At 46.4% G+C, this 17,308-nt stretch overlaps 1 protein-coding gene across 1 annotated transcript in view; it reads left to right on the forward strand.

Annotated features, from left to right (window-relative positions):
• Positions 1-10,028: 10,028 nt before the first annotated feature.
• Positions 10,029-17,308, forward strand: part of BCL7A (BAF chromatin remodeling complex subunit BCL7A) — a 158,760-nt gene continuing 151,480 nt past the window's right edge. The window contains exon 1 of the mRNA XM_069619594.1: positions 10,029-10,395. Coding sequence (XP_069475695.1) covers positions 10,121-10,395 — 275 coding nt within the window. The 5' untranslated portion in view covers positions 10,029-10,120. The remainder of the gene's footprint in view (positions 10,396-17,308) is intronic.

Genomic DNA, 17,308 nt, shown 5'->3' on the forward strand with positions numbered 1-17,308 from the left:
CGAGATGAGAGAAGGAAACCAACTGAGGATGAGCAAAGACTCATTATGGATATTCCAATGATAGGCTTAGAGTTGGATAAAGAATGAGCAGTTCAAGCAGTTCATCAGAATGATCATTTGGGCTCTTCTGAAGAAGAACATACTGAGAGTCAAGCTGGAGACACTTATCTTCAGCCCTGACTATGGCAATGCAGTCCCCCATGAAGAGCATGGATAATGTTATTTTGGAGGCCCTTTCACGGTTCCATCTGGGAAATAAGGGGATGGAGGATGGCCCAATGAATACCGTGAGATGGCAAAATATCATTCAGGATTTCAACCAGTGTAAAAACATTATGGATTTTTGCTTATGGGTTGAATCTTTGGATAAGGTGGTACCACAGATAGGGTGGATAAAGTGTGTCAAACTGACTTAAATGAAACAGAGGTATCTCCCAATAGGGCAGAGAAAGGTTGCCAAACTGACCTGAAGGCAACCAGTAGTTTGACAACTCCTGGCGAGGAAATCATTGAAGGTCAGACTTAGCCTGCGTGTTTAGCCTCTAGCTCAGCACGACCATTAGCATTTGCAGATTCTCCTTGTGGTATTATACCGGTTTTTCAAAAGTCTGTGGATTCTGTCGTTGTCATGCCTGCGCTCAATATGGACTATTTGTTTATCATTTATTTACAACAGACTCTTGGATCAATCTATATTTACTTTGGGGACTTTATTTCCCATTTGCGAGACTTTGGTGCTTTATTATTTTTTCCAACAAACTACGCATACCACAATGCACTTGGCTATAAGCATCGATTCCTGGCTGTTCCTATTGGTCATCAAAGGAACTACACCCCCCAGATACCCTAGGGTTTTGCTCTGCTTCCACCAGCTCAGGAACAGAGAGGGAGGTGGCCGATTGTCTGCAGGTGTGCTTAGCCAGGTGCAACCAATTAGCCTGCTTCTGTGCTGGGCTAGGCAGTATAAAAGGCTGCTGCCTGCAATGGCTCAGCCTCTTGCATTGAGTGTCCTTCCTCCACCTTTCGCGTCTTTCTACAGATCTTTGTATGCTGTTTGCCATCACTCCTGCTTGGACCCTGCCTTGCAGCTTGCTACACCCTGCTACCTACAGCCCTAGCCTTCTGGGCTCCCTGCCTCAGTCCAGCTCCTCTGGGCTTCCTGCCTTGCAGCCTGTTACACTTCGCTGCCTACAGCCATAGCCTTCCAGGCTCCCTGCCTCACAGCCCTGCTCCTCTGGGCTCTCCACATTGCAGCCGATCACGCTCTGCTGCCTTCCAGCCTCCGCCCTTGCCCTGCCGGGCTCTCCACATTGCAGCCGATCACGCTCTGCTGCCTTCCAGACTCCGCCCTTGCCCTGCCGGGCTCTCCACATTGCAGCCGATCACGCTCTGCTGCCTTCCAGCCTCCGCCCTTGCCCTGCCGGGCTCTCCACATTGCAGCCGATCACGCTCTGCTGCCTTCCAGCCTCCGCCCTTGCCCTGCCGGGCTCTCTACATTGCAGCTGATCACGCTCTGCTGCTTTCCAGCCTCGGCCCTTGTCCTCTGGGCTCCCTGCTCTGCAGCCTGCCTCACTCCGGCTGCCTTCAGCCCTTGTCCTCTGGGCTCCCTGCTCTGCAGCCTGCCTCACTCCGGCTGCCTACAGCCCTTGTCCTCTGGGCTTCCTGCTCTGCAGCCTGCCTCACTCCGGCTGCCTTCAGCCCTTGTCCTCTGGGCTCCCTGCTCTGCAGCCTGCCTCACTCCGGCTGCCTACAGCCCTTGTCCTCTGGGCTTCCTGCTCTGCAGCCTGCCTCACTCCGGCTGCCTATAGCCCTTGTCCTCTGGGCTTCCTACTTTGCAGCTTATCACGCTCCGCTGCCTACTACCTACCTTTTTCCGCTGGGTTCTCGGCCTAGCAGCCCTCTACCGTCCTCTGCAACCTTCTACGGTCAGCGGCCCTGCCCTTCAGGGCCCACTCCTTGCTGCCCGGCCCTTCTGGGTTCCTTGCCGTGCAGCCTGCTTTACTCTGTTGCCCTAAGCCCTTTTCCTCTGGGCTCTCTACCTTACAGCCCTGCTCCTGTGGGCTTGCTCATTGCTTTCCTGCTCCTCTGAGCTCTCAACCTTGTTCCTTACTGTCCTCTGCTATCCTATCCTGTTACACGACTTTCCCTTCATTTCCTTCTGCTAGTTTGCTATCAACCTCCTTTTCCTGGATTTGTCTGTAAGTATCTTCTCTTGTCCTGTTTGTAGACCCTTTTGTACAGAGCTTGTCTGTTGGTTCCCATCAGTCAACCTCTGCCCCTTCCCTTGTCTCGTTTCTACATTACAGACACCCATAGCTGCTGTTCCAAGCCATGAGCAAACAGCGTGGGCCTCTGTTATAGCAAACTGTGCAGAAGGCTTGAGTATTTCCTAAGGTTCGTGGAATACTCTTTTCCTATATCTGCATACACCCCAAGAGGGAATTCATTCTGTACCTTTTCCTTGCTACTCTTGCCTACTCTTCGTTCTCTTTCCTTTCAGCTGTGTGTGTGCTTCTCTGTCCACTTTATTTAGGCACAACCACCCAAACCCTTTCTGGGTGTCCTGTGCCACTCTTAATAGAGTGCCATCCCTGACAGAATGCAAGAGCCAAAAATGTCTTGTTCCATAGGCAGGAAAGGCACACACAGACCAAGGATGCTTTCTTTTCGGGTAAAGAAACCTTTGCAAAAATCTATACTTTCCCTAAAGACAGCAAACAAGAACCTTAGTCTCAAGGACAGTCTCGCCTTAGTAAACAAAGATTTACAAGCATGGTACTATACTCACTGGCTAGCTGACCCTTCTTCCATGTACAATTATTATGACATTTGCGACTATGATCCGCAGTCCTTATCTGTTGCAGAGCTACAGCAAGATAATGAATTCTTACAGATCTTGTTAAACCAAACAGTGAAAAACACTCCTGCATCTTCTGACAAGCCTTCTAACACCGCAACAGCCAAGGATATAGCACTCATTGTGGGAGATTCTAAACCAGAATACGCTGTTGCCATAGTGATATGAGCAAAATCAGCTTGGCAAGCTCCCCAGAATGCTGGAAACCCTTATTTGACAGGACAAGGCAGTCATTATCCTGAGGTTTGTGCATCTGGTCCTGGGGACAAAAGACCTATACTAACCATCGGTTGTCTTAATGCTTCCACAGTATCTACTAACCACAATAACCCTAAGGTCAGTCTTCCCATTGCTACAACCAAATTTTCTGCCACACCAGCTTCTGAAGCTTTAGATCAAACTAATGATACTTACCTGCTACACGAACAACTCCTACGCCTTAAAAGAAAGACCGAAGACCTCTATGATGACTTTGTTTATTTGCATTATAAGAATCTTATGAAGGGACACAAGTCACCAGACCATCTGACACTATGTCCAACACCTGACATCTTATCTTTAGAGATCGACATGATAAGCCCTGGAATTGCCACGCAGAAAAGTATACAGACTCATACCAAGCAGATGGAAGACCTAAATATAGCATATGTATCCCTTCTAAAGACTGACACAGCTCTTTCACCTTCCAGCCACAGAAACTCAGGTTGTTGTACTGACAGAAAAGAATTAACTCCTCCGGTGGGTCAAATCACTCACACAGCCATTACACCACAAAACAAGGGTGGTCTTCTGATTGGAAATCCCTCTGAGTCAAAGGATGGTTCAGCCCTCACCCTTGCCTATTGTCCAGTACTCACACTTACAACCTCTTCTGGAATAACAACGTCAGCTGAGGAGACTGGCGCAGTTCACACCGAGCATGCTGAGTTGGCAAGCGGGGCTTGCCAAAGTGTGGCTGTGCTATCAGACAACACTCCTGAGCAATCAACATCTCCAATTTCTTTGATACCCCCTGAATCGCCAGTGGTTGTGGTACCCGATCTACCAGTGGTTGCAACACCTGAACTGTCTGTAGCTGCTACAGCACCCGTACTTCCAACTGCAATTCATGATCTTCCTGATGCTGTGGCTCCTAAACTCCATGCCACATTTGAGACTCCTGAAGTCCCTGCTGCAAATCTTGAGGTTGCTATAGCTACTGTGATTCCTGAAGCTACTGCTAATTCTGATGCTCCCGATGCCCAGATTTCTACTTCCTTCGCAGCTGTGCTAGCTGCAGCAGAATCCTCTGCTACACAACCTGATCCCGCAGCACCTTCTCTTCCTGATCCTACATCCACCATGCTAACTGTTGCAAAGTCAGCGAAGGGTTTCCCTGTTAAGACTACTGCTCCAGTTGTTCCTGCTGGTGTATCTATAGCACTAAGACTGCCAGACTCTACTCTACCAGTCTCAGGTGCGTTCCAGCCCGCTGGTTCTCTCATGGCACCCACACACCCAGTTGCTACAGCCTCGATACACTCTACAGCCATTCAAGATCTCACTGCTGCTGTAACCTCTGAACTGTCTACTAATCATGGGGAAACCGCCGCTGTGACTCCTGAACTCTCTGCGGCTAACCCTAACGTTGTCATGGCTGCTCCGGATGTCTTGGAAAACCTTCCTAAAGCTACCAACTCTGCTGTACCTATGTCTCCACCTTCCAGCATCATACTGTTGCCCGTCAAAGCAAAATCTATCATGAAGCCTGCAGCAGTTTTTCGCAGTTCCTCTCTTCATGCACACACAGTTGGGGTTTGTGTTCCAAAGACTTCGTCTTTTCTGATTTCTACATCTAAAGTTCAGAACATTTTGATTTAACAATTTATCTGCTTTGACCGAACAACAACATTTATAATTCCAAACTAAATAGTCGTATTTTCTTTTTTTCCCACCTCATCACCAACAAGTAAGCCCAACACTAGCATTTGCTGGCGCACTGCCGATATGAACATTTTCTCCAATTCTTTGCATTTTATTGTATTGCTTCTGGGTCAAGAGAAGCAGAGTGCTTTAGAAGGAGGCGGCTAGCATTGGGCTTGGCTGATGTGGCTCCATAACCCCATGTTTCTATTCTAAACATTGGTATATAAAAATATGCGTACAATCAATCAACAACTTCGGGATGTTAATTAACAGAACACTGTTTTTTGCCCTGTTGTGAAACATATACTTCTTTTCAGTCAAGCAGCCTCTTTTGGGCACTATACACATTACCAGACAACTTAATATTCATCGCTATTAGGAGATTTCTGATTAGTGTCTCTCCTTGGGGTTTCTTCATATATTTGCCATGATGTCCCATGCAAAAGTGTGGCATTAAAAGACACCGGCCAGAACCATGAGAAACCATGTAGCATTGCTTGCTCCCCCCCCCCACCATTGCACCAAACTTTGTGCATTAGTTTCCGATAGGAACGTGCACCTTTTTCGTTTCTATTTTATTTCAGTTCATATTGTATATTCAGTCCTGAGGAAATGTTGCTATATGGCATGAAACACAGCAAACTGTTTTGAAGATCAGTCTAGAAACTGTTTCACGTTTAACATACTAACAACTAAACAGACCAATCTGTCTTTTTACTAAGGAGTTCAACCAACCATTGACACGAAAGATCGCTGAACTCACTTAGACATAAAAAAGTGCCCCTTAGAAACAAATTTTGTGCAGGATGCAACTGGCAGCAAAGTTCCATCTCCCATTCTGGACAAAGAAAGCAACCTTTAACCTAGAGACTGGCCCAAGTCCAGTCATGTGTGTCCACCACTGCTGCCCTGAGCTCTTGGTCATCGCCATTGGCCTCAGGGTCATTCACCACAGACTATGGGTCTGTGTCTCACCCCTCGCCAGCATTAGCATCAGGTTCTCAAAGCCTGGCACTGATATCAGTGATGGAACAGGGAGTTACCTGAACCTCCCGACAACCTCTGTACTATGATGTACCACTGAATCACCTGCACCAAACCACAGGTCCTCGCTCCAGGCCTTGCAAAATCTACTAGTCCACTAACAATGGCAAGTCGTTTTTATGCAAGACGAGTACCATTTGCATGATACTCGACCTTGCTGGCAAGTATGGGGATGTTAGAAAATTATTTTTCATTTACTGCAAACATACTTTGTTTGCACTAAATGGCAAATACAGGTTACACTGTGCATGCTTGACAGCATTGCAGCAAATATCAAGTGTGCTTATGGCGACGATGCACCATTTTACAAAAAGCACTGCTAAATATTTGGTTACCAGTCACCTTGGGGCAGGTGCATTTCTCTTAGGTCGAGTATGTAAAATGAGGTACTGGCCCTGCAGGTCTAGTGGGATTTTCAAGAATCTGCAAGGACTGCGCTCATCAGACACAGGGAGAGTCAGTCTACCATCATAGGTTCTAAAAACCGCTAAATAGAACAAGGAAGATGCAGAAACCAAGTTCAGCTCAAAAGCCTGTCAGTAGGGGTCTACCATCATATGTGTGTACTACACAACAAACTACTCGCTCTCTTTGAGCATCATAACTGTACCTAATATTTCTAGTGACTAAATAGCAATTTTAATATAAAAGTAATTAACTCTGACTGGGCATCGAGTTTTAGTTCCTGCTTGGCCGCTCCTACCCTAGGTGAGCCAAGGAAGTTGTGAAGTGATATTTAACCTACTTCAGATGGAGTAGCCAGCCCCTGTGTGGTAGTGAGCCCCAGCAGCTGTTGCCACCATCTCTCCCAGGCCCTGTAGGGAAAAGTCTGACAACTAATAAATACACATTCCAAGACATTGCACACAATCTGTGATCTCTGTCCATTTCCTGTGGCAAGCCTACTGTTCCTGTTGTGGCCTGTAGAGTGGGATCCCCTTGTAAATGGGGCCTGTGTGCTGGCTTTCAGTGTGCGGTTCAAGCTCAGCCAGGCAGCCCACAGTGTGCGCGTCTATGCAATTCCTGCTTAGGCATAGCAGTATGTTTGACTGTTGCTCAAGAGAGCAAGAAAGTATGTGAGACACAAAGAAGTAGTGAGCGACCTGTGTATTGTGTGTATATAAATATATATACACATACACACGTTTGGTGCTGCCGGTGGCTGCTTTCTGCTCTAATACTGCCAACTCCTTCTGCCTTAATATACCTAGATTTAACTTAGCAAAATCGGGTGGCAGCAGCTTTCCAGTTAAGGCTGCTCAAACTTGGAACTCACTTCCTCTTGCACTAAGAGTACAACAAACTTACTAAGAGTAGAACAAACGTACTTCAGTTTGAGACGTAAAATTGTGAATTGGCTGAGAACTAATGATATTTAATTGTAGTAGCCTCTACTTCTGCATATTGTATACATGTCCCAGATATTAACTCTACCACTTGTATCTACTTAGTAACATGTAACAGACCCACTATCTTCGATAACACTATTTTTTGTATATGTATGTTCCTTGCATATTCTATGTATCTTCTTCATCACCATTTTCTTTGTGTATACCAACCTCGGTACTCCTTACTTGTAACCTATGCCTAAAGTTTTCTTGTACCTCTTGCACCCAGTTACCTTTGGGTTCGGTGCGCCATACAAATAAATACAACAAACAAATTAATGGAAATCTCCTCCCACTACAAAAAGGAAATCCACCTGGCCAAGCGAAACTCATAACAAGCGTATATCTAATGCTAACTCGAGTATGAGGGATCTGTTCACCATCCTTAAGGAATTAGAGTCACCCATCCCCATTCCGGATACATGTTCCAAAGACAAAACATGGTGTTCAGATATACAACAAGCACTATCAAACAAAGTAACCATGCTCCAAAAGAAAATAGCTAAGAAAAAAGCCTCTCTCAATCAACCATCCCAGACTAATAATCTGAATACTGACCCCCCCTTCAAAGAAGCAGGACTCAGCTGTGCGATTCATGTTCTCAAAAACTTCTATCCTCGAGGTGGAGAAAGTCATCCTCTTTCTCAAGCCATCCAACTGCCAGGTCGACCTCTGCCTCGCAAGCTTATAAAAGACGCTGCAGAGATCTATCCCCATTTGTATCGAAAGTTATCAACGCCTCTTTCGCATCGGGCACTGTGCCCACCAATTTGAAACAATCTTGGGTACGGCCTCTGCTTTGTCGACCATAAGGTCCTTTGCAGCCACCTAGACTCAGCTGCACATTTTTCCAAAGAGGCTATTACCTGGATTGAGTCTTTCCTCAGCGACAGGACTATGAGGGCGTTCTCCCCCTCGGCAGCGGTTGACCCGATCCCCATCTGGTGCGGAGTTCCTCAGGGCTCTTGCGTCTCCCCAACTCTATACAACATATTTACTAAGCCCCTTTTTGATGTTCTGGACCTTCTTGGTATCACCTAAACTAATTATGCAGATGATACCCAGATTCTCCTCCCACTTTCCGGGGATGACAAAGAGGATTTGACCTTGGTAAATAGGGTGCACCTCATCATCCAGGCATGGATGGCAACCCATGGTCTATACCTGAATTATGATAACACAGAGCTTATCATCTTGGGGACTCACTCTAACCTAAAAAAATTAAGCCAAGAATACACCTCATTTGAGATTGATGGTAATATCATCAAGGTGTCCAAGGAGGTGAAGACACTTGGCTTTTATCTGGATTCCTCCCTCTCCTTCGATAAACGGGTGAAATCCTTGGCATCAGCTACATCTTATACTTGTAAGCTCATTATAACAGCTAAACACTTTCTCTCAGATGACGACTGCATTATCTTAGCTAGAGCTTTGATTCTGTCTAGGCCTGACTGTTGCAGTGCCCTATACATCGGCGCTAACAAATCTATCATCCACAGAATTCAAATCCTACAAAATAATGCCTTAAGAGCGGCTCTGGGTGTGTCCAAAAGATCGCATATATCCAAGATTAGGCGCCAAAACAACTGTTTACCCAAAATGAAATCCATTTAAAAGTTGCATCCCTTGTTCATAAAGCTTTGAACAATGCCGCACCCAGCTATCTCACTGACAAATCCCTAAAGAGAAGCTCCACCCGACCAGCAAGAACCTCCAATGGCAATAGCCTTATCATACCGAGATGCAGGCTGGCTAAGGCAGCTTCCAGGTCCGAGCGGCCCAATTATGGAATTCACTGCCACACCCTTTACGTGAGGAGCAGCCCTTTCTGAAATTCAGATCCAAATAGATCAATCTGCTGAAGTCTGCCGATGACTAATTCTCACTAGCTCTTACATATATATACTCAAAAACCTGCTGCCCATTTGTACATCTTCCCCATCTGGCTAGTGATTTGACATCCTTCTAGTGCCTATAAACACCCATTCTTGTTTGTAATCTGTAACTGACCCTTTATGGTCTGCCTATATTTTGCTTTGCTTGTAATTTCTAACTATGTAACCTCAAGCCTTGTATATTCTATACTGCTGCCCCCAGCTACCTTCGGGTTTGGTCACATTATAAGTGAATAAAACAAACGCAATCGATATGTTGTGTAAACGATTTCTGCTAAGGGCAGGGGTGGAATAAGATCCAAAAGAGGCCCTGGAAATAATGTTCAAAGTAGCCCCATATTACACATTTTCAGCAAGCTCTGCCCAACAGAACATTTGGAAGTAAAATAGGTAACCCCACAAAAGAGGCCTAGGATGCGGAGAGCCAACCGGGAAGTCTGCAGAGTTCCCTGTAGGCCAGTCCAGCGTATGCGTGCTTGATCCCTGCTAATGGTTGAAGTGTCTGATACATACATTCCCTGCCCTTGAAACCCAGCCCAATGTTCCTGTTCAGACATTCTACCTGTGGTGCGACAGCTACCCGAGCCTTCTGTGTCCGATCACCCCAGCCTTCTGTGTGTGGTGCACGGTGTATATAGATGTGTGTGATTCCGGGGGAGGGTGTGAGAATGAGCTTGTGGATCTGGCCCAAGAATGTGATCTCTGAAGGCGGGGGGAGAGAGCGAGAGAGATCATTCCGGCTCAGGCCACCGCAGTGTGCGTTTGTACTCAATGCTGGTGGCTGTCGGTGCGCAGTTCCTGCCCAGGACATGCATGCAGCGTCTGTGTGTACGCGCCCAGGGCCCTCCGTGTTTGCGATTCCCCTCTCTGGGCCTACATGGTGTATGTGCATGTCATTCTTTATCATGCTTTGCAGTGTGTGTGCGGGGTTAGTTGGTGCTTGCAGTGTGTGACTCCTGCCCGGGGCATCCAGTGCGTGCGAATCCTGCTCGCTCAGGGCCGGCAGTGTGCGGTTCCTGCCCAGGGCCTGCATGCAGTGTGAGCAGAGCCGGGGCGCAGGCGCGGGAGGAGCAGCACTTCCAGGCTTTGTGTGTGCGACTGGTGCGGTACAGCGAGCGCCCGCCCGCCCGGGAGAGAGCGAGAGGCACCGGCCGCGCTGCCCGCACCCCCCTCACCCAGCGGCGGCGGAGGCGGCGGCACAGAGCGGGCGCGCCATGTCGGGACGGTCGGTGCGAGCCGAGACCCGGAGCCGGGCGAAGGATGACATCAAGCGGGTCATGGCAGCCATCGAGAAAGTCAGGAAATGGTGAGCCGGCCGGGGAGGGAGCTCCTGGGAGGAGGGGGTAAGTTCTCCTACTCCTGGAGGGAAGAAGGTGCGCCGGACAGCGGCCCCCTCAGCCCCCCGAGCCGGGGCGGCGCGAAGCCCGCGCCCCTCCCTCCAGCCCGGGAGCCATTTCACGGAAGAGCTCCGGCGCATCTGCGCGGATCCAGGCCGCCTGGAGCCCTCGCCGGCTCTGGGCACCGAGTTACCTTCTTCCTCCTCCTAATCTCTTTTTTTTGGTGGTGGTTTTTAAATTTAGCGCTTTGACTGGAGCCTAGAGCTGCCCTCTCTCTCTCTCTCTCTCCTCCGAGGAGGGAGAAAGGGAAGATGGGGGCTGCGGGAGGAGGAAGTGCTGCATGCTAGCTGCAAGCCATGGAAAGAGCCCCCCCAGTTCAGCAGCAAACCCCCACCCGTAAGAAATAAAACCAGCTCTCCCACCACCCCCGCCAAATAAAGAAAATAAAACCCAGGACACGAGCCCGGCCATTCCGGGAAACAGCCATCCCCTCCGCCTGACTGATTCCAACAAAGATTAGAGGGAAATACAGGTTTGCAAGATTTTCTTGTCCAACTAGTTTTCTTCACAAACTTGCTGAGGGTACCGGCACGCTGCCTTCTCGCCGTGTTTGCTGATCCTGTTGATGTGCGTGAGGAGGACAAGATTAAACGCCTGCTGGCTTTTTTTTTTCTTTTCTTCACAACATCAAATTCAGTAACGATGCTTGCTCAGCTCTCTCTTGCAATGGGATGTATGCTTTCAATGCGCGTTCGGGGGGCAAACAACCCCATGTTCTCGACTTTTTTTTAATTTTATTACACTGTGAATTTTTAAAAATAGTAATAGTAGAATCTCAAACAGAAACTATACATGGGTTACGGGAACAAAAACCGCGCTGAACCATTAAAGAAAACGCACACGTTATTGGGTCTGGTTCGTTTGTCACAGACCATGTTGGGTTTATTTGTCGTCCTCAGTTTAAGAATGTGCTGCTACTTTTGAGGGATGTTTCATTGGGCTTCATAGAAAATGCTCATCGTGTTTGGATGTGATATTTTGGGGATGTCCTCGTCTTTTGATTTTTAACGCATGTTTAGAGCAGGGAGAGTGTTGGTACAGTGCGTTATGATTTTATTTATTTATGTAATACATGGGTCAGGGCGTACCTCTATTGAGGGGGAAGCATGCACTAGACGTGGAGACCATGAAGTAATGAAAATAGAACATATATCGCACACAAGATCTTCTGGAATTAAATGAGCGTTGTCCACAAAAAAGTGCATTCGTTTTTTGGCTGGCATCTAGTCCCTGTTTTTATTTCCAGTTTCTTCTGCCAAATATAGCTGTCCCTGTTCCCGCCCCAGCTTTACACTTGAAACATTTAGCAAATGGTTTCCACCTTTTTGAGCACATCGAAATATGTGCCCCTTTTTCTGACGTTATCAGTTACTTATTTCCTGCAGTGTGTGCAGCAAAGTAAAGTATCTATTATTATTTTTTTTAGACCAAATCTGCAAACATGCATCATCTTTGTGGTGGCATTTAATTGTATAGCGTCATCAGGAGGTCTCTGTTGAAGGCCCTGCACCCACCAACACCCTCTGGTGCAAGTTATGTTCCTTCTCTTCACCCCCCCACCCCATTCGCCTCTTTTTTAGCATTCTATTTTGTCTGGGTTGAATATCGGATTCTGGTAGCTACCTGCTTTAATCCAAGTGTTTTCGGTATGATTATCATATGTGGGTGCTGTTAATTCAGTTTAAAATATACCAATGTCTTTAAGGCTAGTTGTGTTCCAAGATTGTGGCATTGTCCATTATACCCCGGCGCGGCGCACGACACGTAACAAAAGGAATGGTCTGCGTGTGGGATCATGTACTTATGGACACCAGTTTTGATTGATTTATTTATAGAGCGCTTTACACTGAAGCGCAGTACAATGGAACAACATAATACAGGATAACCACAACAGTAACCATTGCTCTTCATGCGTGCCTACAGATTGGGCGGATATCTTGGTTATTCGGAGAGGAAGCTAGTGTGTCAGTGTCTATAGTGATCCTCAGGAAAACATGGAAACCAGGAGACTGCAGTGCCATCTGTATGCTGATGATACCAGGAGCTGGCCTGTGCCAAGGCAACCGTAGGCAGCCTTTGACTCCCCGACTGACTGCAATGCTCATATAGCCAACTGGATCATGAGTCAAATGTGGCTAAAGCTCAAGCTAGACAAAACGCAACTCATGGTTTTGAAGACTTGAGGTTGTGGCTGGGGCGCACTGCCATGCCATGCATGTATTGTATGCATCTACTATAGGCGATCCAGGTGCTGGCCAGAGAAGCCCTATTTGACCTTAAGCGTTGGTATGGATTTTCAGGGAGATCCTACTTTCATGATAGTCTTCTGCTCTCTTTTGTTGGCTTCCGATCTGAGTTATTAGTCCTTCCCTGGGAATACCCTGTAGTCTTAGTGTTTTCTGTCTTGTGCTAGGCTCTTGAGCTCTAAGGTGGGCATAAGCCCCAAGCTTTGAGCAACTAATCATCCTCTTGCTCATTCTGCACTGCTTACGCTTCCTGTGTTTCAGATTTCTTTTTTTAGATTCAAATCCTCCGCAGTGGTCAATGAAGGATAACCTTCCCAAAAGCAAACCTGCCCGACTAGTGATGTTCTTTCCTGCCCACTGGAGGCCAGGCGTGTATACACATTTTTTTTTCTTCTCTGTCCCGGGATAAAAACAAGCCTCTAAAAATTGCTGCCACAAACTAATTGCTATCACTCGTTTCGAAGGATCACCCATCCCATGTCCATCGTGTCAGGCGGGATAAAAGGCTGCATAGACAGATGAGCATATCCAGAGGCATAGAATGGTGGATCGTAGCAGGAATTGTGATGCCACACCCAGTTCACAGACTTGGACATTCTCTTCGCCCCTGTCGTATCTTGTCACTGAAGAGGGAGCTGTAGAAAATGTAGTGCTGAAAAATAAAGATCAGTAATTTGGGGGAAGTCGTTTCATGAGGCAAGATAGATTATTATCAACTCGCAAAGCCTCCTTCAGGAGTGCACTCCGTTTTGGGGCAGAGGTGGAGAAGAGCCGCCACCCAGGTGTGATCTCCAAAATATGGGAATAGCAATCGCTGATCAGACCTTATGCCTCCCTGTACTCTCTAAAGTCTAGCAGTCAAAAAAAGTAGGACCCACCGTGTAGAAGGTTCTGTACAGTTTTAAATGTTTTTTCCCTTTGATACACGTACCCAGTGTAATTTGGCCAGGCCTGGGTAAACCCGCTCTTCCCTGTGAATGTTAAGAACAAGACTTCAGCCCCAGTATGTAGAGGTGGAAAGAGTTGCATGAGAATTTCAGGCAAACCAAGGTGTAGGCTCTTGCAGTACTCCGGGTGGGATGGGATTGGTGCTGAGGCTACTGCAAACAGTGGCAAAAAGGGACGCTTTTGATTGAGAACATGTAAGGCACACGATTGGACCCTACCTCAATTTGAAGTATCGTATAAAGATTCATTTTTAAAATAAAAATCATGATTTTCTTTGGCATGACAAAACAAAGATTAAAACGACTGAAAACCTCTGCGATACAGTTTGAGGACCCGAAAGTGAGATGGGATGTAGCAGGCAAGGATGAGGATGAATGGATAGCATCATTGCAGTACCCCAGGGAGGCGGCAATTGTGTCCCGGCTGAGACCGATACAATTTAAATATCTACATAGGGCCTATAATTCCAGGATAGATTAAGAAAGATGGGTAGGAGGAAGGAGGATACCTGCCCTAAATGCAAGGACTGTAGGGGGTGGTGTTCATCTGCATTGATTGGCAATGCCCGGAATTAAGGATATTTTGGGGGAAAGAGCAAAGGGAGTGGAGTGGGTTTTGGGGAGACGACCCACATTGAACCTACAGTGGTGTTGTTAGGGATATGGGGGCACATGGTGGCGGACAGATATGCCGGAATCTTCCTAAACATATAGCATGCATAGTCGCTAAACGGGTTTTAGCAGATAAATGGATGGGACCTGAGGCCCGATTTATAAAGGCATGGCAGACGGGAATGGATGTCATAAAGAGATGGGACCAGCTGGTGTATAGGAACAGGGGTTCCTGCAGAAAGAGGGTCATTTGTAGACAAGGTGGGGGGGCATGGTAGGGCATAGGAACAAAGATGAGGGTGGGGTAACTGGAGGGGGAGAAAATATATATAGTCCCAATTAAACCCATTGGCCACCCCACAAGAAAGATGTGACCGAGAAATGTGTGTGTTGTACAAAGAACATCAGGGTTGGGCTTAATCGCTAGGAAATGGCATGCGTGGACTGCTACTGTCCTTTAACTTCCCTGCTCGAGCATCTGTGCCAGTACTGACTACATTGCACAGGCAGTGGATGTCATCCTCTCGTCCACTGTCCACACCTCTTGAACATAGGCAGAACCATTATTTAGTATCCTATATAGCTAAAATCATGGATTATCCGAGTAGTATTCCATCTAGAGTTATGGACCTCTTAACAGAGTGGGTAGGCAGCCCCGTCCAGCATTCCATGGCCTATGGACCATTTTGGAGGCACACCTGAGTGCATTGCAAGCTGGCCTGGATGGCTCATATGTCCTTTAGAAGGACTCATTGGTAGTCAGAAGGCTCTACACTCGGCAACATGTGTGTCAATTGGAGAAATGCCGTTGAAGGCTGTTGCATGGATGGTGCCTCCTGCAATGATGAGAACAAGTATGGATAGTCATGTGTAGCAAAGATGTATCAAGGGAGTCTCCTACGCTCTGCTGAATCATCTCAAGATCTATTAGAGTCAAGACGGACTCTGCGTGCTTCCTTTTTGTCCCCAAATGTGAGCAAGCTCCTGTTTATCGGTTATGCCCAGCATCTGACCCATACCTTCTTGAAACGAAAGCTACTGGGTATTGTGTCGGGAGAAAGTGGGTGCTCTCTTTTGGTTGATACCTGCTGAGAGAGTTGAGGGTGAGAGAATAGTTGGGAGAATAGTTGAGACTAGTAGTGCTAAGAGTAAGAAAAGTGGAAAATCATCAAATAGCTTCGAAACCCCCTGGTTAGGTTGGATGCCACATTTAAGAGAACAGATCTTTGCTCTGTTTTTAGGCTGCTGATAATATGATTGTTTGTCTCCTCTTCTCAAACTAACATGTCGAGGTTCCACAAAATAAATGTACAGGCAAAATATTAAGAAGATATTGACCGGCACTGCAACTCTAGGCTCTTCGTCTAATGTTGTTCAATATCATATGTACATTTGTGAGTTATTGCAAGCTCCATAGGTACTGTTGCCAGTTTGAAAATGGCAAGAAAACTGCAGAGCCAATTCGAAAGACGGAGTTCATGAAGCTTTAAATGCGGGTGAGGTTAGAAAATGACCGTGTGAATGTAGTGGAGAGTTAGATACTTGGGAATTGAGATACATTCTAGTTCAAATGAAAATCCCTGCATTCTGGAATTGAAATACAAGATTAAGAACTTGGCTATCCAGGATCCGATTATCCACAAAAAGTTCGGAAAGTTCTCACTCCTCCTGGTGTTGAAATTCTGTATGCAGAAAGTTATACCGATCGTAGCATATGGAGTGGGTGCCTCGTTATGCCTATCATGGAAGATTTGTTCCTCCTTAGGTTTGTTTTGGAGAAGAATTCTTCACCTACCTCGATAGTACCAATCGCAATCATAAGGCACGGACTGGGGCTACTCTCAATATATGCTGTAGTAGCCTGGCAATCTCTATTGCTGTACCGTAAACATATTATAGAGAAGTCGCCCCCAAATTTGATGTATTAAAACTGAGAAAAGGAGTCCAGCTGGAAATGTGGTCTAAACAGTGTGTTGCGCTGCTGCTACGGATGATATGCTGAAATCAAACCCAGATGCTGCTAAAAAAAAATATGGTACTGGTATTGGAGTTCCACTGAAATACAAACTATTTGAGTATCTTAATGAATAAACAAAAGTGGTGAAAACACTGCCTAAATACTTGGTAACATTTTCAAGTTCTCAGTATTGTGTCCTCTTTGAGTTTCAGGGTGAACCTGTTCCATACTATAGAGGTCCTCAACACTTGTAATCAAGTTTTGAGTAGGTTGGGAGACTGTAGGCGATGTAATGTGCACAAGGAAACGTTTAAGCACTTGACACTTCACTGTCCAGCTCTGACAAACTTGAGAAAAAATTCCTCAGGGAATTTGTACAGGAAACACCCTCCAGGGGTGCATCTAAATGGTGGGACAGCTTGTGTTGGGGAGACCATTTTAAACTGTTTTTGCATTGACAAAATTCGTAGATGACATATTTAAATCAGTTTTAGTAGGATAAATGGGTGATGGGGAGGATACAGCTTTTGCACTTTGAATATGTTTTAAGTAATGAAAAGCATAGAGTGTTTGTAATAGTATGATTTTGAAAGTATTTTAGCTTTGCCTTGCCCTCTGATTTGGATTCCTTTTACATTATTATTTAGTGGTCTATTTTCATTTTACTTATCACCTGTTGTTTGTTTTATGACTTGGTAAAAGTTTTAAATAAACTAAATGCCGTAAAACAAATAACGCAGGTTATGTATGTGCAAACTGCGACTGATTAGATCAATGCTCTTGCAGGCACTTGCACTGCATGTGCTCACATGCATGTGTGTGAGTCCATGGGCGTGAGGTGGTGCACACAATTACTTCCTGGTTGCTTGTACAAAATGAGTTAGGGGAAGGAGCATCTGGGGGACTCCAAACTTCGTAGCCCCCTATAAACCAGGTAGATCATGGCGAGTCACAGAAAAGTGGCAGACTTCTTGCTCCTTTTCTCTATGGTTGCAATGTGCCCCTGGATCAACCTGGCATAAGGAACTCTTGAAAACCGCGACAAATACACATTTTTGAA

Source organism: Ambystoma mexicanum, chromosome 10 (assembly GCF_040938575.1).
Source record: "Ambystoma mexicanum isolate Mex_15411 chromosome 10, UKY_AmexF1_1, whole genome shotgun sequence".
Taxonomy (NCBI): domain Eukaryota; kingdom Metazoa; phylum Chordata; class Amphibia; order Caudata; family Ambystomatidae; genus Ambystoma; species Ambystoma mexicanum.